The sequence below is a fragment of the Mustelus asterias genome, chromosome 14 (assembly GCF_964213995.1).
Source record: "Mustelus asterias chromosome 14, sMusAst1.hap1.1, whole genome shotgun sequence".
Classification (NCBI taxonomy): domain Eukaryota; kingdom Metazoa; phylum Chordata; class Chondrichthyes; order Carcharhiniformes; family Triakidae; genus Mustelus; species Mustelus asterias.
The window spans coordinates 85,942,490-85,968,975 of record NC_135814.1 but is presented as its reverse complement, the minus strand read 5'-3'; the positions used below and the strand labels follow the sequence as shown (position 1 = coordinate 85,968,975).

At 42.2% G+C, this 26,486-nt stretch overlaps 1 protein-coding gene across 2 annotated transcripts in view; it reads right to left on the bottom strand.

Moving 5' to 3' along the window:
* Positions 1–19,797: 19,797 nt before the first annotated feature.
* The window catches only part of LOC144504082 (cyclin-dependent kinase 2-like), a 47,247-nt gene continuing 40,558 nt past the window's right edge, over positions 19,798–26,486 (bottom strand). For both annotated transcript variants that reach the window (XM_078229249.1, XM_078229250.1), the window contains exons 6-7: positions 23,644–23,847; positions 19,798–21,243 (exon numbers count right to left, since the gene is read on the bottom strand). In XM_078229249.1, the coding sequence (XP_078085375.1) occupies positions 21,139–21,243; positions 23,644–23,847 (309 nt within the window). In that variant the 3' untranslated portion in view covers positions 19,798–21,138. The remainder of the gene's footprint in view (positions 21,244–23,643; positions 23,848–26,486) is intronic.

Sequence of the window (26,486 nt, the reverse complement as noted above, 5' to 3'; positions counted from 1 at the left end):
GTTTCCCCAGCTATATTCATAGCGACCGGGGTTCCTCTTTTATGAGTGACGAGCTGCGCTAGTACCTACTCTCCAAAGGCATAGCCTCGAGTAGGACCACCAGCTACAACCCCAGGGGGAACGGACAGGTGGAGAGGGAGAATGCGACAGTCTGGAAGGCCATTTTATTAGCTCTCCGGTCTAAGGGACTTCCAGTCTCCCGCTGGCAAGAGGTCCTCCCTGATGCGCTACACTCAATTAGATCACTACTGTGCACGGCTACCAACGCCACCCCTCATGAACGAATGTTTGTTTTCCCCAGGAAGTCCTCCTCGGGGATCTCACTACCGTCGTGGCTGACGTCCCCAGGCCCTGTCCAGCTCCGGAAGCATGTGCGGACCCATAAATCGGTCGAAACGGTCCGGCTCCTCCACGCCAACCCCCAAAACGCCTATGTGGTGTATCACGACGGGCGGGAGGACACGGTCTCCATTCGCGATCTGGCCCCCGCAGGTACTACGTCCCACGGCCCCTCACCCCCAGCTCCCAACATTGTCCATGATGCACCAGGGTCGCAGCACACTCATTTAGCCCCCGTGTATGGCACGCCTGAGCCCCAGGAGCAGCCTCCACACACCCAGCAGTCTGAAGGCGCTACGGACGGCTTCACCGGTTATGGACTGGCGTCTGACTCATCACCGCGGTCTCTTGAACCGGCACCACGGCCAACACTGCGGCGGTCGCAGCGGCAGATCAAGCCCCCGGAGAGACTGAACTTGTAACTTGAATCAATAACTTGTGACTGTCGTTCCACCACCTACCCCCCGCCGAACCTTTTTAAACAGGGGGTGAATGTGGTGAACCACTGTAGTTGTCTGTTTATGTGATAGTTTATGTGATATGCCTGGACACGCCCCTGCTGCCTCAATCCGGGGCTCCGCCCTCCTCGGGGTATAAAGGTGGCTGCTCTCCGCCCCTTTTGCCTCAGTTCGGATTAGCCAGCAGTTCGGGAGTGCTCCAGGTCTTTGTTAATAAAAGCCTGTTGTTTCGCAACAACGAGTCTTTGCGTAATCAATGGTGCATCACCAGGTCCCTGGCACTGTGAGGCAGCAGTGCTTGCCACCGTGCTGCCCGGTTGAGGCCAGTATAATAGCAACATTTAAAAAGCATTTGGATAATTTAATGGATGGGAAAGGGTTTGAGGGATATGGACCAAAGCCGGGCAATTGGGACTAGCTGGGAGGGCACCATGCTTGAAATGGACCGGTTGGGCCGAAGGTCCTGTTTCCATGCTGTATTACTCCATGACCTTTGATTGGAAAATATATCAAGGCACCTCATGGAAAGGGATGCCAAGCCAAAGGAAATATTAAGAGGGGATGACTATATCTTGGCTAGTAGTTTTTTCCAACAAGTTTATAAGAGGAAAGTGGAGAGGTGAAGTTATTTGGGAAGGGAGTTCCAGAGGGCAAGGACAACACAGGTGTGGTGACCCATGATGGAGTAAAGAGAGTGGGGGAATGAACAAGAGGCTAGAGTTGGAGGAATAGAGAATTATCAGAGAGTTGTAAGGCTGGGAAAGTTGCAAATATAGCAGTGGATGAGTCCATGTAAGGATCTAAATACATTTTTATTTAGAGATTCTTTATTTAATGGAGTTAATTATCTTGCAGTAAATTATCTTTTAGGGAAGATGATCATTGAATGCTTGAATTGCGAATTCAGTTTGAGGGCAATACACTTGAGTCGTCCACCTGTATTCTGGTGTCAAACCAAGATAATTACATAGACATGAGAGTGGATTTGGCCTAGTGGACTGAGCAGAACAACTAAAAGGTTGTTGATGAACAGTGGCAAATATTTAAGGAGATATTCAATTCATCCCAATTAAATTATGTCCCAGAGAGTAAGAAAAATTGTAGGCAGAGGAAAATGTATTTGTGGCTAAGCAAGGAGGTAAAGGCAAACCATGTTGCAAAGGTCAGTTACAGGCTGGAGGATTGGGAAACTTTTAAAGACCAACAAAGGTTTACTAAAAAAAGTAATAAAGCAAAGGTAAATTATGAAAGAAATCTAGAGCAAAAATTAAAAATGAATAGCAAAAGATTCTATAAGTATATAAAAAGGAAGAGAGTAGCTGGAGTCAACATTGGTCCCTTTAGAAAATGAGACCAGGGAGTAAATAATGGGGAACACTGAAATGGTAGAGACACTAAACCAATATTTTGCTTTGGTTTTCATGGGGGACACTAGAACCATCCCAATAAAACGGGTAATGCAGAAGTTGTTGAAAAGGAGGAACCTAAAACAATTACCATCACTAGGGGGAAAAAAACGAGTGAACTATTGAGATTAAAGGCAGACAAGTCCCCAGGGCCTGATGGCCTACATCTTAGGGTCTTAAAGGAAGTGGCAGCAGAGATAGTGGAGACATTGGTTATAATATTCCAAAATTCCCTGGATTCTGGAAAGATTCCAGTTGATTGGAAAATGGCTAATGTAACATCCCAGTTCAAAAAGGGAAAAATGTAGGAAGTTGGAAACTATAGACCAGCTGGTTTAACACCTGTAGATGGAAAATTGTTGGAATCCATTATTAACGAAGTAGTAACGGGATATTTGGAAAGTGAAAATGCAATCCATCAGAGTCAGCATGGTTTTATGACTCTCCTGTGTTAGTGTCATCTTGGCTTAGTTATGAGGAGAGATTGGGTAAACTGGGGTTGTTCTCCCTGGAAAGATGGAGGATGAGGGGAGACTTAATAGAGGTGTATAAAATTATGAAAGGCATAGATAGGGTGAACGGTGGGAAGCTTTTCCCCAGGTCGGTGGTGACGTTCACGAGGGGTCATAAGTTCAAGGTGAAGGGGGGGGGAGGTTTAACAGATATCAGAAGGACATATTTTACACAGAGGGTGGTGGGGGCCTGGAATGCGCTGCCAGGCAAGGTGGTGGAGGCGGACACACTGGGAACGTTTAAGACTTATCTAGATAGCCATATGAACGGAGTGGGAATGGAGGGATACAAAAGAATGGTCTAGTTTGGACCAGGGAGTGGCACGGGCTTGGAGGGCCGAAGGGCCTGTTCCTGTGCAGTATTGTTCTTTGTTCTTTGTATGAAGGGCAAGTCATGTTTGACTAATTTGCTAGAGTTCTTTGAAGGTATAACAAGCAAAGTGGATAATAGAGGTCTTGTAGATGTAGCGCACCTGGACTTCCAGAAGGCATTTGATAAGGTGCTGCACAAAAGGTGAATACATGAGATAAGATTCCATGATTTTGGGGGTAATAGCTAGAGAATAGGTAGAGAATTAGCTAACCAACAAAAAGCAAAGAGTGGAAATAAATGAGTCTTTTTCTGGTTGGCAAGCTGTAACTAGTGGCGTGCCACAGGGTTTGGTCCTCAAACCCCAACTATTTTAATCTATATTAATGACTTGGATAGAATGTACTGAAGCCAAATTTGAAGATGACACTAACACAGGTGAGAAAGCAAGTTGCAATGAGGAAATAAATTTACAAATGGATATGAATATGTTAGGTGAGTGGGCCAAAATTTGGCAGATGGAATTTAACACGGGTAAGTGTGAGGTTATCCAATTTGGTCAGAGGAGTAAAAAGGCAACTTATTATCTAAGTCGTAGAGAATCTTCAAAATGATTTGGTGCCGAGGGATCTAGGTGTCCTCATGCATGAATCACAGAAAATTAGTATGCAGGTGCAGCAGGTAATAAGGAAGGCAAGTGGAATTTTGACGTTCATTGCTCATGGAATACAGTACAAAAGTAGGAAGGGGCTGTTGCAACTCTATAGGGCATTGGTGAGACTGCATCTGGAGCACTGTGCACACTTTTGGTCCTCTTACTTGAAGGATGTAAATGCATTAACAGCAGTTCAGAGAAAGTTCACTAGATTGATTCCCAGGATGAAACTTAGAAAATAGGTGCAGGAGTAGGCCATTCAGCCCTTCGAGCCTGCACCACCATTCAACTCATCATGGCTGATCATGCACTTTCAGTATCTCACTCCCGCTTTCTCTCTAGACCCTTGATCCCTTTAGCCACGAGGGCCACGTCCTACTCCCTCTTGAACATGTCTAACGAACTGGCCCCAACAGCTTTCTGTGGTAGAGAATTCCACAGTTTCACAACTCTCTGAGTGAAGAAGTTCTTCCTCATCTCAGTCCTGAATGGCTTACCCCTTATTCTTAGACTGTGACCCCTAGTTCTGGACTTCCCAACTTCAAGGACATTCTTCCCACATCTAGTATGTCCAGTCTCATCAGGACTTTATATGTTTCTATGAGATCCCCTCTCATTCTTCTAAATTCCAGTGAGTACAAGCCCAATCGATCCAGTCTCTCATCATATGTCACTCCTGCCATTCCAGAAATCAGTCTGGTGAATCTTCGCTGGATTCCTTCAATGGCAAGAATGTCCTTCCTCTGACTAGGCGACCAAAACTGCACACAATACTCAAGATGTGGCCTCACCAAGGCCCTGTATAACGGCAGCAAGACACCCTTTGTCCTGTACTCAAATCCTCATGTTATGAAGGCCAGCATGCCATTAGCTTTCCTCACCACCTGCTATACCTGCTGTTATGTTCCATCATAACACCCAGATCACGTCTTACTTCCCCTTTCCTAAACTGCCATCATTCAGACAATAATCTCCTTCCTGTTTTTGCCACCAAAGTGGTTAACCTCACATTTATCCACATTATATTGCATTTGCCAAGTATTTGCCCACTCAACCAGCCTGTCCAAGTCACCCTGCAGCATTTTAGCATCCTCCTCAAAGCACACACTGCCGCCCAGCTTAGTATTGTCTGCAAATTTGGAGATATTGCATTCAATTCCTTTGTCCAAATCATTAATGTATATTGTGAATAGCTGGGATCCCAGCACTGAACCTTTCAGTACCCCACTAGTCACTGCCTGCCACTCTTAAAAGGACTCGTTTATTCCCACTCTCTGCTTCCTGTCTTCCAACTAGTTCTCTATCCACATCAATACATTACCCCCAATACCATGAGCTTCAATTTTGCTCACTAATCTCTTGTGTGGGACCTTGTCAGAAGCCTTTTGAAAGTTCAGATACATAAACAACGTCCATTGGTTCACCCTTGTCCACTTTACTGGTCACATCCTCAAAAAATTCCAGAAGATCTGTCAAGTATAATTTCCTCTTAGTAAATCCATGCTGAATTGGACCGATCCTGTCGCCGCTCAGTTATTGCATCCTTAATAATTGACTCCAGCATTTTCTCCACCCCGATGTCAGGCTAACCGGTCTATAATTCCTGGTTTTCTCCCTCCTTTTTTAAAAAGTGGGGTTACATTAGCTACCCTCCAATACACTGGAACTCTTCCAGAGTCTATAGACTGCTGGAAAATTATCACCATTTCTAGGGCCACTTCCTTGAGTACTCTGGAATGCAGAGCATGAAGGACTTGTCTTATGACGAGAGATTGAGCAGTTTAGGCATATACTCGCTGGAGGTATATTAGATGCTTAAGGGGGTTGACAGGGTAGACATAGAGTGGATGTTTCCCCTTGTTAGACATTCTAGAACGGAGGCCATAGTTTTAAGCTGAGGGCTGGCAGATTTAAAACAGAAATGAGGAGGAATTACTTCACTTAAACGGTTGTGAATCTATGGAATTCCCTACGCCAGAGTGCAATGAACGCTGCAATACGAAACAAATTTAAGGAGGAGATAGATAGCGGGGTGAAGGGTTATGATGAGCAGGCAGGAAGACGATATATGCAGTAATTCATCAGTATTTACTATTGAGAAAAGCTGTCAGGGAACTTGGGGAAATAAATAATGAAGTCTTGAGGAGTGTATATATTACAGAGAAGAAGGTGCTGGAAGTCTTAAAGCGCATCAAGGTAGATAAATCCCCGGGACCTGATGAAGTGTATCCCAGGACATTGTGGGAGACTAGGGAGGAAATTGCGGGTCCCCTAGCCGAGATATTTGAATCATCGATAGTCACGGGTGAGGTACCTGAAGATTGGAGAGTGGCAAATGTTGTGCCTTTGTTTAAAAAGGACTGCAGGGAAAAGCCTGGGAACTACAGGCCAGTGAGCCTCACATCTGTGGTGGGTAAGTTGTTGGAAGGTATTTTGAGAGACAGGATCTACAAGCATTTAGAGACGCAAGGACTGATTAGGGACAGTCAGCACGGCTTTGTGAGTGGAAAATCATGTCTCACAAATTTGATTGAGTTTTTTGAAGGGGTAACCAAGAAGGTAGATGAGGGCAGTGCAGTTGATGTTGTCTACATAGACTTTAGCAAGGCCTTTGACAAGGTACCATATGGTAGGTTGTTGCATAAGGTTAAATCTCACGGGATCCATGGTGGGTATCTAAATGGATACAAAATTGGCTCCTTGACAGAAGCCAGAGGGTGGTTGTTGAGGGTTGCTTTTCAAACTGGAGGCCTGTGACCAGCGGTGTGCCTCAGGGATCAGTGCTGGGTCCACAGTTATTTGTCATTTATATTAATGATTTGGATGAGAATATAGGAGGCATGGTTAGTAAGTTTGCAGATGGCACCAAGATTGATGGCGTAGTGGACAGTGAAGAAAGTTATCTCCGATTGCAACGGGATCTTGATCAATTGGGCCAGTGGGCTGACAAATGGCAGATGGAATTTAATTTAGACAAATGCGAGGTGATGCATTTTGGTAGATTGAACCTAGGCAGGACTTACTCAGTTAATGGTAGGGCATTGGGGAGAGTTACAGAACAAAGAGATCTAGGGGTACATGTTCATAGCTCCTTGAAAGTGGAGTCACAGGTGGACAGAGTGGTGAAGAAGGCATTCGGCATGCTTGGTTTTATCGGTCAGAACATTGAATACAGAAGTTGGGACATCTTGTTGAAGTTGTACAAGACATTGGTAAGGCCACACTTGGAATACTGTGTGCAGTTCTGGTCACCCTATTATAGAAAGAATATTATTAAACTAGAAAGAGTGCAGGAAAGATTTACTAGGGTGCTACCGGGACGTAATGGTTTGAGTTATCAGGAGAGGCTGGATAGACTGGGACTTTTTTCTCTGGAGCGTAGGAGGCTGAGGGGTGACTTTATAGAGGTCTATAAAATAATGAGGGGCATAGATAAGGTAGATAGTCAATATCTTTTCCCAAAGGTGGAGGGCATAGGCTTAAGGTGAGAGGGGAGAGATACAAAAGTGTCCAGAGAGGCAATTTTTTCACACAGAAGGTGGTGAGTGTCTGGAACAAGCTGCCAGAGGTAGTAATAGAGGCGGGTACAATTTTGTCTTTTAAAAAGCATTTAGATAGTTACATGGATAAGATGGGTATAGAGGGATAAGGGCCAAATGCGGGCAATTGGGATTAGCTTAGGAGTTTAAAAAAAAGGGCGGCATGGACAAGTTGGGCTGAAGGGCCTGTTTCCATGCTGTAAACCTCTTTGACCCTATGACTTTATGAGGCCGAGATGAGATCAGCTGTGATCATATTGAATGGCGAAGCAAGCTTGAGAGGCCGAATTGCCTACTCCTGCTCCTAGTTTTTATATTATATTTTTAATATTCTCCTTATGTCCTCTCCATGCATGCTTCAAGAGCAGATTTTTTAGTAAGCTGATTTGCAGATCCAGCACTGTGCATAAAAGGCTCCAGACCATGCTTCGGGGAATAGGCATACTTGTTAATTGAGTACTTTTTATTTATTTTCACAGTTGGGAGAACATCAACGGTACAAATAAAAATAAATCAAGCTGAAGAACTCAGCTGAATAATAAGTAAGAATAATATAATGGTTCTGACAAAGAGTCATCGGGACTCGAAACGTCAGTTCTTTTCTGTCAGACCAGCTGAGATTTTCCTGCATTTTCTCTTTTGGTTAATGGTTTTGATGTTGGACAGATCTTTAGGACTTGATGATTTCCACCCAGGGTATTAGCTGAATTAGATAAGGAAGTTGCAGGTGCATTCATCACATTCTTCCAAACCCCTCTAGTTTCAGGATTTATGCCTCTGAATTGTAAAATTGCTCAAGGAGTCATGGGTTATATATTAGCATAATGGACAAGAAGCAAAGAGTAGGGCTAAAAGGAGCATTTTCAAGTTGGCAGGCTATGATTAGTGAGTAGCACAAGGATCATACGGATATACGATTTAGGAGCGGGATTAGGTCATTTAGCCCTTGAGCCTGCTCCGCTATTCAATAAGAGTACAGTTGATCTGATTGTTGCCCCAACTTCACATTCCACCCACCCAGATAACCTTTGGCTTCCTTCTCAGTCAAGAATCTATCTCTACCTTAAAAAGATTCAATGATCCTGCCCGCCTCCAGAAAGAGTTCCAAAGATTCACGAGAGAAAAAAATTCTTCTAATCTCCATCTTAAATTGAAGCCCCCTTATTTTTAAACTTTGTGCCTTAATTCTAGTCTCTCCTACAAAAGGCAACATCTTTTCAGCATTTACCCTGTCAAGCCTCCGCAGGATCATATTGCTTTCAATAAGATCATTTCTCATTCTTCTAAGGCCCAGCATATTGAACCTTTCCTCATAAGATAACCCCTGCCATCTCAGTTATCAGCTGAGTGAACCTTCCCTGAACTGCTTCTAATACAATTATATCCTTTCTTAAATAAGTTGACCAAAATTGTATACTGTACTCCAGATGTGGTCTCACCAACACCCTGTACACGTCGCAAAACATCCCTACTTTTATATTCCATTCTCCTTGCAAGAAATGACATCATTTCATTTCCCTTCCTAACCATTGGTTGTACCTGCATACTAACTTTTCGTGATTCGAGTTCCAGATCCCTCTGTACCTCAGAGTTCTGTAATCTCTCTCCATTTAATAACATGCTGATTTTCTACCCTTCATGACAAAGTGGATACTTTGACATTTTCCCACATTATAGTTCATCTGCCAAATTGTTGCCCAGTCACTTAACTGATCTATGTCCCTTCATCCAAGTAACTGATAAATTGTAATTAGTTGAGACTTCAGGATTGATCCCTGTCACTCCACTTGTCACATCTTGCCAACCCGCAAATTATCCATTTATGCCATCTGTTTCCTGTCAGCTAACCAATCCTCTATCCATGCTAATGTTATTCTTCCCCCCACACAATTAATTCTTATTTTCTCCACAATGGATGTTACTTCCTCATAGAATGGCAATAAATTAGTCAAAATTGATTTCCTTTCCACAAAACTATGTTAACCCTGTCTGACTGCATTAAGATTTTCTAAATGCCCGCTATAACTTCCTTGATAATAGATTTAAGCAATTTTCCTATGATATTTTGATTTTTGGTTTGATTTGATTTATTGTCATGTGTTAACATACAGTGAGAAGTATTGTTTCTTGCGCACTATACAGACAAAACATACTGTTCATAGAGAAGGAAACGAGAGAGTGCAGAATGTAATGTTACAGTCATAGCTCGGGTGTAGAGAAAGATCAACTTAATGCAAAGTAAGTCCATTCAAAGGTCTGACAGCAGCAGGGAAGAAGCTGTTCTTGAGTCGTTTGGTACGTGACCTCAGACTTTTGTACCTTTTTCCCGAAGGAAGAAGGTGGAAAAGAGAATGTCCAGGGTGCGTGAGATTCTTAATTATGCTGGCTGCTTTGCTGAGGCAGCGGGAAGTGTAGACAGAGTCAATGGATGGGAGGCTGGTTTGCGTGATGGATTGGGCTACATTCACGACCTTTTGTAGTTCCTTGCGGTCTTGGATAGAGCAGGAGTCATACCAAGCTGTGATACAACCAGAAAGAATGCTTTCTATGGTGCATCTGTAAAAGTTGGTGAGAGTCGTAGCTGACATGCCAAATTTCCTTAGTCTTCTGAGAAAGTAGAGGCGTTGGTGGGCTTTTTTAACTATAGTGTCAGCATGGGGGAACCAGGACAGGGTGTTGGTGATCTGGACACCTAAAAATCTGAAACTCTCAACCCTTTCTACTTCGTCCCCATTGATGTAGACAGGGACATGTTCTCCTTTATGCTTCCTGAAGTCGATGACAATCTCCTTGTTTTGTCGACATTGATAGATGTTAAGATAACTGGCCTGCAGTTTCTTGCTTTCTGTCTCCTTCCTTTCTTTAATAGAGGAGTCACATTCACTATTTTCCAATCTGATGGGATCTTTCCAGAATCCAGCAAATTTTGGAAAATTGAAACCAATTCATCGACTATCTCAGCAGCCACTTATTTTAAGACTCCAGGATGAAGTCCATCAGGAACTGGAAACTTGTCAGCTTTTAGTTCTTAATACCCTTTCTCTGGTGATTGTAATTGTTTTAAGTTCCTCCCCCTATTACCCTGTGTCCTGGTTTTTGCATGTTCATCATTTTGCCATTACGTCACATTGTAAGGTTCCGGGGCCACAAATACCCAAGATAGGCAGTTTAATATTCATAAGTAATTTTATGATAGTTTATTAAGAAGCAATAGTTCAGAAACATTAATTAATTAGACAGAAAAAATATATGACCCGTGACAGTTCAGAGAGGTTTACTGATCCATAAGGATGAATGGATCATTAGCACAGACTGTGTTCATCTCAGGAGTTTGTGGTAGCAGTATTCTGTGCTGTTGTCAAAGTGTCAGGGAACTCTTCCCCTGATCTTCTTCCTCTTCCATCTGAAGCTGTCTGATGAGCAGACACCTCACCAATGCCACCCCCTATCTCTGAGCACTCATTAATATGCCCTTTCTGTGGGCTGGTAACTTTGTCAATCATCTATTCAAACCCTGGATAGAGCACAGATACCCAAACGTCAGGGTGATTTCCTCCTCCCTTGTTTGTCACCCTGCTGCTTTGTTTATATAATGGTCAGGGTCATATCCTGGTCCTTTCTAAACACTTGCATAGATAAGTGGGTACAGCCTAAACTAAGTGGCTTTGCCATATCCAAGGGCTGTTTAGAAGTCAATGTAAACTCAAAAAACTTCTATACTATGTAGAAAATACCAGTTTGATAAAGACCCCAATTTCTTACAACACCTCCTCTTGACATATATTTTGTTCCTTTACTTGTGCATTACCATTCCTTTTTGCCCGGCATCACCAAATATTGTGTTATTTAATGTCACCTCTCTTCTGTCCTATCACAGATCTTCCCTGTTGTTTCTTTTCCACCCTCCCACTTTCACTTGCTTAAAAGTTATTACATTTCTAACATTTCCCAGTTCTGATGAAAGATGATCGACTTGAAGTGTTAACTCTTTTCCTGTCTTGTGCTGCCTGACCTGCTGAGTGTTTCCAGCATCTTATTTAGTTCATTTCTCTGTGGGTTAATTTTCATTTTTGATGTGGCCTCAGATTCCAGCTTAATCACTTATTTGACCTGTTGATAATCATTATTAAATGGTGAAAAGTGCAATTTAGAGATCTTTCTGGTAGTTCATTCGATTTTTATCTTATCTTCATTGTTAAATATCAGATTTCCAAATAATATAAAAAATTTCTAAACATGACCTCCTAACAATCTTCTTTATTCATATAATTACTTTTCCAGTTTAAGTAGTCTATGTAATGTTGGGATTAAACACAGTGAATAAAGTATTCATTTTTAGGTGAAATAAATTGAACACAACCCCAGTCTACAATCTTTATTAAACCTGGTGCATTGTCAGTGGCTATCCCTCAATTAAAAGGATGATGTCTACTCAGGGTCCCAAGTTTCTGCCATGGGTCTTACTGTGACTGAACATGCCAATTTTCAATTCTTAGATCTTTGGCACATGGGACAGGCCATCCCAGTGAGATCATGGGAACCAGGGTGCAGGAGCTTCTTCTCTGCCACCGCTCTGCTGCATCATTAAGGCATTTGCACTCAAACATGATGCAACCTGATGGACAAGTTGCTGCCATTTTGAGTGACTGGTAGCAAGTTCATTTCAGTCATTATCCTGCTCTCAAGGAAAACTTCAGTGTCTTTGTGAAGTTTTCTTTACCCCCTTCTTAAACACTGGCCATTTGAGACTGGTTTCTGTACCAGTGTCTAACAATCAGAAATCCATTTAATTTTGCATCTGGGTTACCAAATTAACGTCATATAACTCTCAACCATTTACAAACTGCACAGTATTGAACCCGTGACCCAGCTTTTCAAAATCCATTTGATAAAGTACCACATAATTGATCTTACACCAAAATTGAAGTTCATGGTGTTACAGGGATAACTATGAAATAGGTAAGGGACAGAAAGCAGACAGTAATTGTGAATGGTTGTTTTTCAGACAGGAGGCACGTGTGCACTGAGAAATTAATGGTTTTGAAAGTTGATAAATCCCTGGACTTGATGATCTACATCCCAGAGTATATAGAAAGAGGTAGCTACAAAAATAGTGGATGCATTACTGGTCATCTTCCAAAATTCTAGTTTCTGGAACATGTCCTGTGAATTGGAAGGTGGCAAATGTAACCCCACTATTTAAGGAAGAAGGGAGAGAAAATGGGGAACTACAGACCTGTAAGCTTGACATCAATAGTGGGGAAAATGCCAGAATTTATTATAAAGGATGTGATAACTGGACACTTAGAAAATAATGATAGAATTGGGCAGTCAACATGAATTTATGAAAGGGACATCATGTTTGAAAACCTGTTGGGAGTTTTTGAGGATGGAACTCCAGAACTAATAAGGAGGAACCAGCAGATGCAGTATTGGATTTTCTGAAGGCTTTTGATAAGGTCCCACACAAGCAAAATTAGAGCACATGGGATAGAATAGAAATAGAAATATTATGGCACAGCTGGAATGGAGGCAATATACTCTCATGGATTGAGAATTGGTTCACGAACAACAAACAAAGCAGGAATAAACAGGTCATTTAAGAATTGGCAAGCTGTGACTTCTGGGGTACCACAAGGATCAGTGCCTGGGGCTCAGCTGTTCACCATCTGCATCAACGATTTGGATGACGGGGGGATGGGGGCAATGTAATAGCTGGCATTCTCCTTGCCCGCTGTGCTGCTTGAGCAGCTTGGCAGGCTGGGGACACCAGAGAGGGGTCTTTAGCAAGGTACGCCAGTCATAAGTCTCCCAAGCACTTTTTTTTAGGGCAATCAGCTCTGCGGCGAATTGATTATCTTATGGAAATAGCAATTTCACACTCAATTTCATGGCGGTCTGGAAGGCCGACAATGGAGGGGTTCTGCCGAAGGCCAGCAATCAGGAGGCCGGCAATGAGTGGGGCCAATGCTCATGCGCTAATCTCCGCACTAATCAATCAGTAATGCGCAGTGGCCCGCTCAGCACTATGCTGCCAGCCTCTCAGGCGGGAATAGGCATGGCCCCTACTTACTAGAGTACTCATGCTGAGTGACAGTGATCTATTCTGGTAAGTACGCCCAAAACATGGGTGGAAAATGTTCCCGTTTTCCCGCCCATTGGACACTTAGTTCTTTTTTGGGAGAATCCCAGCCAATATTTCCAAGTTTGCCTATGACACAAAACTAGCTGGCCAATATTTCCAAGTTTGCCTATGACACAAAACTAGTTGGAGGCTTAGTGAGAGGCAGGAAAATGGCAGATAGATTATTATAATGTGAAGTTAATCACTTTGGTCGGAAAAATAGAAATGCAGAGTATTTCTTAAATGGTTAGAGAATGGGAATGTTGATGTCCAAAGAAACCTGGATGTTGTTGTTCATGAGTCACTGAAAGCTAACATGCAGGTGCAGCGAGCAATTAGGAAGGCAAATGGTATGCTGGCCATTATTGCAAGAGATTTTGAGTACGAGTAAATTGTATAAAGCCTTGGTGAGATTGCACCCAGAGTATTGTATACAGCTTTGATGTCCTTACCTAGGGGTTGAATACACTTGTCACAGAGGAATTGCAGTGAAGGATCACCAAACTAATTCATGGAATGATGTGATTGCTCTAGGAGGTGAGATTTAGAAGACAGGGCCTGGATTCTCTAGCGTTTCTAGGTGATCTTTCAAACATACAAACTTTTTACAGGACTTGACAGGGTAGATGCAGGAAGAAAATAATCCCCTCGCAATGAAGTTTAGAACTGGGAGTCACAACCTCAGAATAAGGTGTAGGCCACTTAGGACTGAGATGAAGAGGAATTTCTTCACTCAAAAGGTTGTGAATCTTTTGAATGCTCTACCAATGTACTTGGATGACAGCTAAGAAACAGATAATCAAGTGAAAGCTTCAGTTATATACATACTTTACCAACAAATTGACAATTGATCAGTAGTTTTGTCAAAGGACTGACTTTAAATTTACATAGCCTTTAAAAAGGTGTCTTATACTAAAGATAGTCTTCAAAGCCTTCCTGTGGACTTAAAGCCAAAGTAGATTTCAAAGACTGTGAAACAAAATGACAGTAAGAAGTCTCACAACACCAGGTTAAAGTCCAACTGGTTTATTTGGTAGCACAAGCTTTCGGAGCACTGCCTCTTCATCAGGTGAGTGAGGAGTTGTGATCACAAACAGGACATATATAGACACAAAGAACAATACAGCACAGGAACAGGCCCTTTGGCTCTCCAAGCCTGCGCCGCTCATGTGTCCACTAGACCATTATTTTGTATCCCTCTATTCCCAGTCTGTTCATGTGGTTATCTAGATAAGTCTTAAACGATCCCAGCGTGTCCGCCTCAATCATCTTGCTTGGCAGTGCATTCCAAGCCCCCACCACCCTCTGTGTAAAATACGTCCCCCTGACATCTGTGTTGAACCTTGTCCCCCTCACCTTGAACCCGTGACCCCTTGTGTTCGTCACCTCCGACCTGGGAAAAAGCTTCCCACTGTTCACTCTATGTCCTTCATAATTTTATACACCTCTATTAGGTCGCCCCTCATCCTCCGTCTTTCCAGGGAGAACAACCCGTTTACCTAATCTCTCCTCATAGCTAAGACCCTCCATACCAGGCAACATCCTGGTAAACCTTCTCCAAAGCCTCTATGTCCTTCTGGTAGTGTGGCGACCAGAACTGGACGCAGTATTCCAAATGTGGCCTAACCATCGTTCTATCCAGCTGCAACATCATATGCCAAAACGCATCACTTTGCATTCATCTGGATTAAATTCCATCTGCCATTTCTCCGCCCAATGTTCCGGCCTATCTATATCCTGCTGTATTCTCTGACAATGTTCATCACTATCCGCAACTCCAGCAATCTTCGAGTCGTCCGCAAACTTACTGATCACCCCAGCTATATCTTCCTCCAAATCATTTATATATATCACAAACAGCAGAGGTCCCAGTACATAGCCCTGTGGAACACCACTAGTCACAGACCTCCAACCGGAAAAAGACCCCTCCACTGCTACCCTCTGTCTTCTATGGCTAAGTAAGAGTTTTAACAACACCAGGTTGAAGTCCAACAGGTTGGACTGTTGGACTTTAACCTGGTGTTGTTAAAACTCTTACTGTGTTCACCCCAGTCCAATGCCGGCATCTCCACATCATGACTTCTATGGCTAAGCCAGCTCACCTTTTATCCCGTGAGATTTAACCTTTTGCACAAGCCTGCCATGAGGAACCTTGTCAAACGCTTTACTAAAATCCATATAGACTACATCCATGGCCCTTCCTTCGTCAATCGTTTTTGTCACCTCCTCAAAAAACTCAACCAAATTTGTGAGGCAGGACCTCCCCCGTACAAAAGCATGCTGTCTATCGCTAATGAGATTATTCAGTTCTAAATGCGCATATATCCTATCTCTAAGAATCTTCTCCAACAACTTCCCTACCACGGACGTCAAGCTCACCGGCCTATAATTACCCGGGTGTTCCTTGCTACCTTTCTTAAATAACGGGACCACATTTGCTTTCCTCCAATCCTCTGGGACCTCACCTGTGTCCAGTGAAGAGACAAAGATTTCTGTTAGAGGCCCAGCAATTGCATCTCTTGCCTCCCTGAGGAGTCTAGAATAGATGCCATCCGGCCCTGGGGATTTGTCTGTCTTAATGTTTCCTAAAAAACCTAACACTTCCTCCCTTGTAATTGAGATTTTTTCTAACGGGTCAACACATCTCTCTGAGACACTACCAGTCAACATGTCCCTCTCCTTTGTAAATACTGATGCAAAGTATTCGTTTAGGATCTCACCTACTTCCTTTAGTTCTAAGCATAATTCCCCTCCTTTGTCCCTGAGAGGTCCAGTTCTTTCCCTAACAACCCTCTTGTTCCTAACGTATGTATAAAATGCCTTAGGATTCTCTTTAATCCTGTCTGCCAAGGACATTTCGTGACCCCTTTTTGCCCTTCTAAGTCCCTGTTTGAGTTCTTTTCTACTTTCTCTGTATTCCTCCAGTGCTCCATCTGTTTTTAGCTGCCTGGACCTCATGTATGCCTCTTTTTTCTTTTTGACTAGACCCACAATTTCACTGGTTATCCACGGCTCCTGAATCCTACCTTTCCTATGCTTCCTCTTTACATAGCTGCTCAGCTTCCACCCTAGAAGACCTCCTCAGAAGACAAACACGGGACATGGCGGACAGAGTACCCTTCGTTGTCCAGTACTTCCCTGGAGCGGAGAAGCTATGACATCTTCTCCGGAGCCTTCAACATGTCATCGATGAAGACTAACATCTCGCCAAGGCCATCCCCACACCCCCACTTCTTGCCTTCAAACAACTGCACAATCTCAAACAGACCATTGTCCCCAACAAACTATCCAGCCTTCAGGAGAACAGTGACCACAACACCACACAACCCTGCCACAGCAACCTCTGCAAGATGTGTCGGATCATCGACACGGATGCCATCATCTCACGTGAGAACACCATCCACCAGGTACACGATACATACTCTTGCAACTTGGCCAACGTTGTCTACCTGATACGCTGCAGAAAAGGATGCCCGAGGCATGGTACATTGGGGAGACCATGCAGACGCTTCAACGGATGAATGAACACCACTCGACAATCACCAGGCAGGAGTGTTCTCTTCCTGTCGGGGAACATTTCAGCGGTCACGGGCATTCAGCCTCTGATCTTTGGGTAAGCGTTCTCCAAGGCGGCCTTCACAACACACGACAACACAGAATCACTGAGCAGAAACTGATAGCCCAGTTCCACACACATGAGGACGGCCTCAACCGGGATCTTGGGTTCATGTCACACTATCTGTAACCCCCATGACTTGCCTGGGCTTGCAAATTCTCACTAACTGTCCCGGCTGGAGACAATACACATCTCTTTAACTTGTGCTTGGCCCTCTCTCCACTCACATTGTCTGTACCTTTAAGGCTTGATTACCTGTAAAGACTCGCATTCCAACCATTATCTTGTAAATTGAGTTTGCGTCTATATATGCCCTGTTTGTGAACAGAATTCCCACTCACCTGATGAAGGGGCAGTGCTCCGAAAGCTTGTGCTGCCAAATAAACCTGTTGGACTTTAACCTGGTGTTGTGAGACTTCTTACTGTGCTTACCCCAGTCCAACGCCAGCATCTCCACATCATGGGAACAAAATGACAGCAGGTAACCTAACACTGAGTTATGAACGGATAAACACAGTGACCAACCTTTGGAGATTTGATTGGAACAAGCTTTGAACTAAAGTTTATGTAAAATATAAAAATTGTGTGTAGGAATCAGATTAAGGGGTACACACTTAACAGTCTATTGTTCTATTTTCAGAATCATTTAAGCAAATATATTAAATCAATAATTTTTGAAACGTAGTTTAGCCAATCTCTGAATTACACCAGGTCTAGGGTGAGTAAGAGCTGCTGATAAATACCCTTGATTGAGGAAGGGTTGTCACGAGCTGTTTACTGGAGGACCCCAAGACAAGATTCTCATTGGAATTATTGAGGGAGGGGGTTACAAAAAGGTTTTCTTCAGCTTGATCAACTGTTAAAAAAAATCATTAAAGTTTGTTCTGATAAGTATAACCAGTCTGTGCTTCGTTTCCTTCTATTTTGTATTACTGAGAACTTTCCTTTTTAAATAAATCACTTCTTTGACTTTACTACTCGAAGAGTTCTTGGCTGGAATTTTTAGGCTGTTGCCACCGGCAGGCTCTTCTGATCCCATTAACGGCAAACACTCGCTGCGGGTTTACCGGCAATGAGGGATGCACACAACAAGAAACCCCATTGATGGCGGCGGGACCAGGAGAGTTCCTGCTGCCACCAATGGCGGGCTGCCTCCGTGAAATACCAAAGGGGTGGGGGGGGGAAATCACATCCCATCCCTTGTCTCACCTAGTAGATCAATAATCTCAGAAAAACCAAGATTATACTTAATTGGGTTAATTACAAATATTTACATATCAGAGTAGTTTTATAATTGAAAAACCCAAATTTAATTGATCTAAATCTTGAAAATGCATGACATGGATTCTTTGTGATCTTATCTGTAAATTGTCATAAGAACACTATTATTGTATAAATTTTGTTTACAACTACAATCTGGAATACAAATGCTCATAATATTAAATAACTTGAATAACAGTTTGTTAACAAATCAGTTTTTGTCATCATGACCTTTTATTTTTACAGTTATTCTAGTTTCAAAATCAATTGTTTTGCAGTAAACAACATGGTAAAACACCATCCAACACAACTTGGTCAACTTATATTTTAGAAACAAAACACACAATGGGAAACTATAAATTAAAGAAAACAAATCAATGTCATGTAGAGATATTCTATAGGATTTCAGTCACATCTGTACAGAAAGGGAAAGAAAAAGATGAGGAAGTAATTCCAACCATTCCATTCATATACTTTCTTAACAAAAGCCTATTCCAGGGCACATTCTTGCTACTCATTCTTTCCAACTCTATTTTATCATTTCCCTTTTTTATTATGCAGAGGAACTTTTTCAGCTATAATTTTGCAGATACCAACAGTCCTCTGCCACATCAATCAAATATCCTGAATGTACGAGTTCATGTGATGGTATCAAGGGCATAAAATAAGTTTAAGTCTGTACTTACCATTGTCCACGTATGCATTTGAAATAATGATGTGCAGATGCCGGCGTTGGACTGGGGTAAACACAGGAAGAAGTCTCACAACACCAGGTTAAAGTCCAACAGGTTTATTTGGTAGAAAAAGCCACTAGCTTTCAGAGCGCTGCTTCTTCGTCAGGTAAGTGGGAGTTGTGTTCACAAACAGGGCATATAAAGACACAAACTCAATTTACAAAATAATGGTTGGAATGCGAGTCTTTACAGGTAATCAAGTCTTAAAGGTACAGACAATGTGAGTGGAGAGAGGGTTAAGCACAGGTTAAAGGGATGTGTATTGTCTCCAGCCGGGAGACAATCCGGGACATCCACCAGGTACATACTCTTGCAACTTGGCCAACATTGTCTACCTGATACGCTGCAGGAAAGGATGTCCCGAGGCATGGTACATTGGGGAGACAATGCAGACGTTATGACAACGGATGAATGAACCCCACTCGACAATCACCAGGCAAGAGTGATCTCTTCCTGTTGGGGAACACTTCAGCGGTCACGGGCATTCGGCCTCTGATCTTCGAGTAAGCGTTCTCCAAGACGGCCTTCATGACACATGACAATGCAGAATAGCTGAGCAGCAACTGATAGCTAAGTTCCGCACACATGAGATCGGCCTCAACCGGGATCTTGGGTTCATGTCACACTATCTGTAACCCCCATGATTTGCCTGGGCTTGCAAAATCTCACCAACTGTCCCGGCTGGAGACAATACACATCTCTTTAACCTGTGCTTAACCCTCTCTCCACTCACATTGTCTGTACCTTTAAGACTTGATTACCTGTAAAGACTCGCATTCCAACCATTATTTTGTAAATTGAGTTTGTGTCTTTATATGCCCTGTTTGTGAACACAACTCCCACTTACCTGATGAAGGAGCAGCGCTTCGAAAGCTAGTGGCTTTTGCTACCAAATAAACCTGTTGGACTTTAACCTGGTGTTGTGAGACTTCTTACTTTGACATAATGGACAGAGAACAGGAGCAAGAATCTGAATGGATATCTCCTTTCCCTGGTCTTAGAATCTATAGGGTCAAATGGAATGTCCCCACTACAATGCCCCCTGTAAGTTCCACTCCAGGCCATTCATTATCCTGACTTGGAAATATATCGTCGTTCCTTCACTGTCACTGGGTTAAAATCCTGGAACTCCCTCCTTAACAGCATTGTAGGTACACTGCTTTCGTTCAAAATAGCAACTCATCACCACCTTCTCAAGGACAATTAGGGGTGGGCAATAAATGCTGGCCTAGCCAGTGGTGCCCATATCCCACAAATAAAATTTTACATTTTATTTATTTAAATAATTTAACGTAACATAGAATTCAGATCAAACCCTGCATTTTCCTAATCTGTGGCTCCATATGGAATTAGGTGATGCATTTATTCACTGAACTATTCATTTATCCAAGACAACTTCAACACCACCAGGGAGTATTGTCTATTTTCTTAAATTGGAATTGGACGATGAAAAATGGTGTGAAACATTAGCAACCTGTGTTTAAATACAGTACTTTTATTTTGTTGTTTGATGTTGAAATCAGTGTTAAGTAAGTTTTTAATTAGGCAAGAGAAATATGCTATCAAATTTCCCCCACCCAACTTTGGTTTCTCCTTGAACTTGGATTGGAAAGCCTGGGAAGCTCATGAAAGAACTGGGAAAACGTGCCCATTGACAACAAAATCAGTTTGAATGTCAGTGAGATTAAGATCAGGTCTTTCAATTTAAGGTTCAGTGTTCTACCTCCATTTCAAGCTACCATGAAATACATCTAATGGGGGAACAAAAAACACAAAATTAAAATTACTACAAGCTGTAAAATCTCAATAAGATAATTTGTGAAAAACACTTCTTTATAAAGTAAATTCCTGTATCCCATACTGATTTACATCTGTTGTAAAGTACCAACTACTCCCTTATGATATTTCAACATTTCTACAAAAAAAGGAATTTCAAATCTAAAAATAGATTCAAGTTTTGTAGAATTTCTAATAATCTACAACAGAATTTGAAGTATTGTGCCTAATATTATATATGTCTTTACATATCATCACCTTCAGAGTTAAAATACTCTATAAATACAATTTTCCAACTTCTGATAAACAGCTGTATAGCTTGGAAAATAACACATTAAAATGGAAATGAAAAAAACCCCAAGAAAACTGAGATGCTTCCTTCATCTTCCAAATGAATTCCATCAAATATTTACAGCTGTAAATGTGGTAGTTGAATAGTGACATCACGGAAAAATCGATGACTTATTGCAACTTTTGCAGAAATCCGCTTGTTGGGATCATACTGGAGCATTTGCTATGAATAAAAAGGAAATGTTTTAAAATTTTTACTTCCCAGGTTGGTCACTAAAGGTGACAGAAATACTGCCGGTGCTTGAATAATAATTAAGAAATTATTAACCAGTGTATAATATGTCTGCATAGAGCTGGCTGATACCCATGAATATAATGTGCAACTTGAGTTTATGTTAAGCAATGACAAAAATAACTTATTACATCTAGAATTCCCAGAGCAAAGTCAGCCTGTTGTTAATTAAATCTGAACTCATTAATGAATTATCTGAAAAACAATGGAAAACTACAGGAAGAGCTGCTGGCAAGCAACCTGACAATAGGAAATGAAAAAATAACAAAGTGCTTTTCAACTGAATCTAACCAGGCTAATATTCAGATTGTGGTTCTAACAATCAAGATAGACTCTTCTGAATTTGCTAAAATATGTGCTTTTTTATCTAGTTATATGGTCAGAATGAACTGGATACTGGAAATATTTCACCGTTGCACTTTATCTACATCCAAAAGCCATTCAAAGAGTTACACTGTGCTTGAAGCAGTAAGAAGAAAAACCATACAGCTTTCTCCAAGGACATTTTGTCTCTCTCACAAATATACAAGAACTTTATTCTTTGGTTTCCAGATTGAGTAATGCTGATTGCAATTCTTGCAGGTTGCAGCTCTTTCCAATAACCAGTGGAGTATATTTATATAGATAGATATATATTTCACATTTTAATGTACAGACCTCAGACCAAATTTTCATAGAATGGTAGAGGTTGGAACAGAGACTGTAATGTCTCCCAAAAAAAAAAAATCGGGTTGCTGAGGCATGACTAGTTCCCAATGTGGTTCTGACAGACTGCAATTTTGTAATCGGTAAGCAGTAAGTCATCTGAAAATGGTGGGTTTGTCATTTGACAAACTCACCAATTATCAGCTTGTTATGGGGCAGTTTGCAATTTTTGAGTGGAGTGAGGGTAACACAAATGAACATCAGCCTGCCCATGAGGAGGAAGTGGCTTCACAATGGGAAGGCAGCCATGGATGTGGGTGTTAGTCAGAACACTGCAGAAGATCAAGGTCGTCTCTTTTCTCTGTAATCAATGGGGCAGGTTTTAACTGTGATTCAGTGGACAGCCAATTCGCTATCACCCATTTACACTATCACACAAAGTCAAAATCAGTTCTGCTCATAAAACCTAGGATCTCATCTGCCTTTTTGTATATCTTTATAAAATAAACATCCCACTTTTAAAGATTAGCATATCTGAATCTTTTTGTGCCTCTGCTCTTATAAGTGAATCTTTCTGTAATTTACAGCACTGAATGACATGAAGTAGCAGTGTTGTAATTCAATGCCCCTGGAGACTGGAGCCTTAATTCAGCATGTCAGACCATCAGGTCAAACTACCACAAAAAAATTACTGTAGATCACAGAGTATTAGCTGATCTAGCATATGAGACGACCCCATTTTCCAGGCCTAAAATCATGTTTTTACATATACTTGGTGTGTAACTCATTCCCTTCTTTCTCAGCTATGACATGCTACACTTGCGTTAATAGCCAGCCTCAATTTTTCATCCCACAAATGGATGTTTTATTTAATGGTATCTTAGAACTGGGTGAAAGGTATTATGTTGTGAAGATGCAGTGGAATTTATGGCACACCCATACAGAGCAGACTCCACGTAGTGAATGACAAAGATGATAACCGCACATATCCATGCCAACAGTTCCTTGTTATACTCAGTGTACAAGTCGACCCCTGTTTGTGGAAGGATCTTCAGACTTTAGATGCTGACATCTACGCTATGTTTGCAGCATTATAATAGGATATTGATACAAACAAATCCCTTAAATTTTGGCACGCTACTTTACAAATATATATGCTGTACAATTTACTCCGTAATAAAGGATTTTGTGTTCTATGGGCTATTCCCAGGGACACACATTGAGACAAATATTAAGTGCTGTTGGAGAACCATCAACTCAGTGAAAGACACACTTTTGTCTGCCCAAAACTTGCTGGCCTTCCAGTGCAAGGAGCTGGCCACACGATAGTGTGTGAAAGACTGGCACATTCCAACATCTAGGATGCACTAAAGCTTGGGGCAGCCACCACAATGGTTTGATTGGGAAAGGCCAGTTCATGGCCCTCTTGCCATTGAACACCAAGGGCTAGAACCTGTGGACTGTACAACTGACGAGGAATGTATATTGTAAATATAACCTGTAATCCTAAGTGTAGTGAGGCACCTCAGAGCGCCAGACACTGCACTGAAAATAACTATACTGTCTTGAACTTTATGTAATGCGAAATTTAAATTATGTATTGTACTTTTACAAATTTTATGAATAAAGTACATTTTTTTAATTAAAAAAAATTAAAATAGTGATTCATTGGTATATACTACCAACCATCAGTAGGTCTTTGCCATCTATGTCCAGATTGGGTAGTATCTTATTGAAATCCTGTCTGAGCCACCGAGGGAAGTTTGCTTTATAGTCAGGTAGCTGTCTAACTCCAGGCCACACAGACTCATTTGGTGTACCAAGTGTGCGAAAAATCCTGAAAAGCTGATCAATCTCAGAGTCTCCAGGAAACAAAGGTTTTCTTGTGACCTTTAATTGAAGAAAGAATTCACATAAATTATACAGTTGACTGTTTATTGGGCATAGATTTATTAAATTATATTGCATCTCTTCCCCTCCATTTACTCTTTCTGTTGAAATTGATAAATTATGTTGGTGTACAGTTTCAAGGGTTCCAACAGCACCAAACTGCTTCACCCAAATGATTGTCCTACACATGCAAGATTGCATAGATATCAACAGGCTATTTGACCACAAAACCACTATATCTGAGTCCACATTGTCTTTAGTTAATATCCATCAGCAATTTTAGTAGCTGCCCCCAGAATGTTTTCAAGTAGAGGAAACCTTGCTTTATCCACTCCACTCAAGCTCCCTAACTTCTGTCCTTCGTGGTTTATTTTTCGAATGTGGGCATTGCTGGCTAGGCCAGCATTTATTGTCCATTCTTAATTGCTTTTGAGAAGGTGGTGGTGACCTGCCTTTTTCAACTGCTGCAGTCCAAGTGACGTAGCTACACTCACAATGCTGTTAGGGTGGGAGTTCCAGGATTTTGACCCAGCAATAGCGAAGGAATGGTAATATATTTCCAAGTTAGGATGGTGGGAACTTCCAGGGTATGACGTTCCCAGGCATCTGCTGTCTTTGTCCTTCTAGGTGGTAGTAATTGTGGATTTGAAAGGTGCTGTCTAAGGAGCCTTGATGAGCTTCTGCAGTGCATCTTGTAGATGGTACACACTGCTGCGCAGACCAGCTGGTGGGAGTATTCGCAGACATCTTCAACCTCTCTTTACACCAATCTGAGGTCCCTATCTGCTTCAAGAAGACGACCGACCATCATCCCGGTACCAAAGGAAAACCAGGCAGCGTGCCTTAATGATTATCGTCTGGTGGCTCTGACATCCATCATTATGAAGTGCTTTGAAAGGATAGTCATGGCACAAATCAATTCTAGCCTCCCAGATTGCCTGGATCCACTACAGTTCGCCTATCGCTGCAACAGATCCACAGCAGACGCCATCTCCCTGGCCCTACACTCACCCCTGGAACACCTAGATAACAAAGACACCTATGTCGCACTCCTATTTATTGACTACAGCTCAGCCTTCAACACCATTATTCCTACAAAACTCATTTCCAAACTCCGTGGCCTAGGGCTCGACTCCTCCCTCTGCGACTGGATCCTGAACTTCCTAACCCACAGACTGCAGTCAGTAACAATAGGCAAGAACACCTTCATGATCATCCCCAACACCGATGCCCCACAAGGCTGCGTCCTCAGCCCCTTAATATACTCCTTATACACCTAAGACCAAATTCCCCTCCAACTTGATTTTCACGTTTGCTGATGATACCACCATAGTGGGTCGGATTTCAAACAATGATGAGACAGAGTACAGGATAGAGATAGAGAATCTGGTGAACTGGAGTGACAACAATAATCTCTCCCTCAATGTCAACAAAACGAAGAAGAGAGTCATCGACTTCAGGAAACGTAGTGGAGGACATGCCCCTGCCTACGTCAATGAGGACAAAGTAGAAATGGTCGAGACTTTAAAGTTTCCAAGTGTCCAGATCACCAACAACCTGTCCTGGTCTCTCCATGCCAATGCTATAGTTAAGAACGCCTCTGCTTTCTCAGGAGGCTAAGGAAATTTGGCATGTCCTCTATGACTCTCACTAACTTTTACAGATGTACCATAGAAAGCATTCTTTCGGGATGTATCACAGCTTGGTATGTCTCCTGCTCTGTCCAAGACCGCAAGAAACTACAAAGGGTTGTGAACAAAGCCCAGTCCATCACTCAAACCAGCCTCCCATCCATTGACTCTGTCTACACTTCCCGCTGCCTTGGAAAAGCAGCCAGCATAATCAAGGACCCCACGCACCCCAGACATACTCTCTTCCACCTATAAAAGTCTGAGGACATGTACGAACCAACTCAAGAACAGCTTCTTCCCTGCTGCCATCAGACTTTTGAATGGAACTATCTTGCATTAAGTTGATCTTTCTCTACACCCTAGCTATGACTGTAACACTACATTCTGCACTCTCTCCTTGTTGATGTACGGTATGCTTTGTCTGTATAGCGTGCAAGAAACATTACTTTTCACTGTTTCCCAATACATGTGACAATAATAAATCAAATCAAACCAAACACTGGAGAAGGTAGGTTTGGGAAGCACTGGGGTAAATTTTGGGATCTGGAAACACTGGGGGCTGTTCTAGAATCATGGTATATTTGGAATGTGGTCCACGAGTTTCTAAGTGGCGAGAAGTCATCTTAGGATGGTTTGAGTGGGGAGTTTGAAAAAAAAACAGGTTTTGGCATCTGGCAGCAGGGAAAGGTGGGTGAATTACAGAATTCTTACAGTGCAGAAGGCCATTCAGTCCCTTGTGCTTGCATCTGTCCTCTGAATGAGGAATACACTCAGTGTCATACTCCTGTCTTTTCCCCATAACCCTACACATTATTCCTTTTCAGACAACAGTTTTCTCTTCTGAATGCTTCGACTGAAGGATCTAATAGGCTTGTAGGACAGAGATCCAAAGATGTGCTGATTAGGTTCATTGGCCATGCTAAATTGCCCCTTAGTGTCAGGGGGTTAGCAGGTAAATGCATGGAGCTGCAGGGGTATGGCCTGCATGAGATTGTTGTTGGTGCAGAC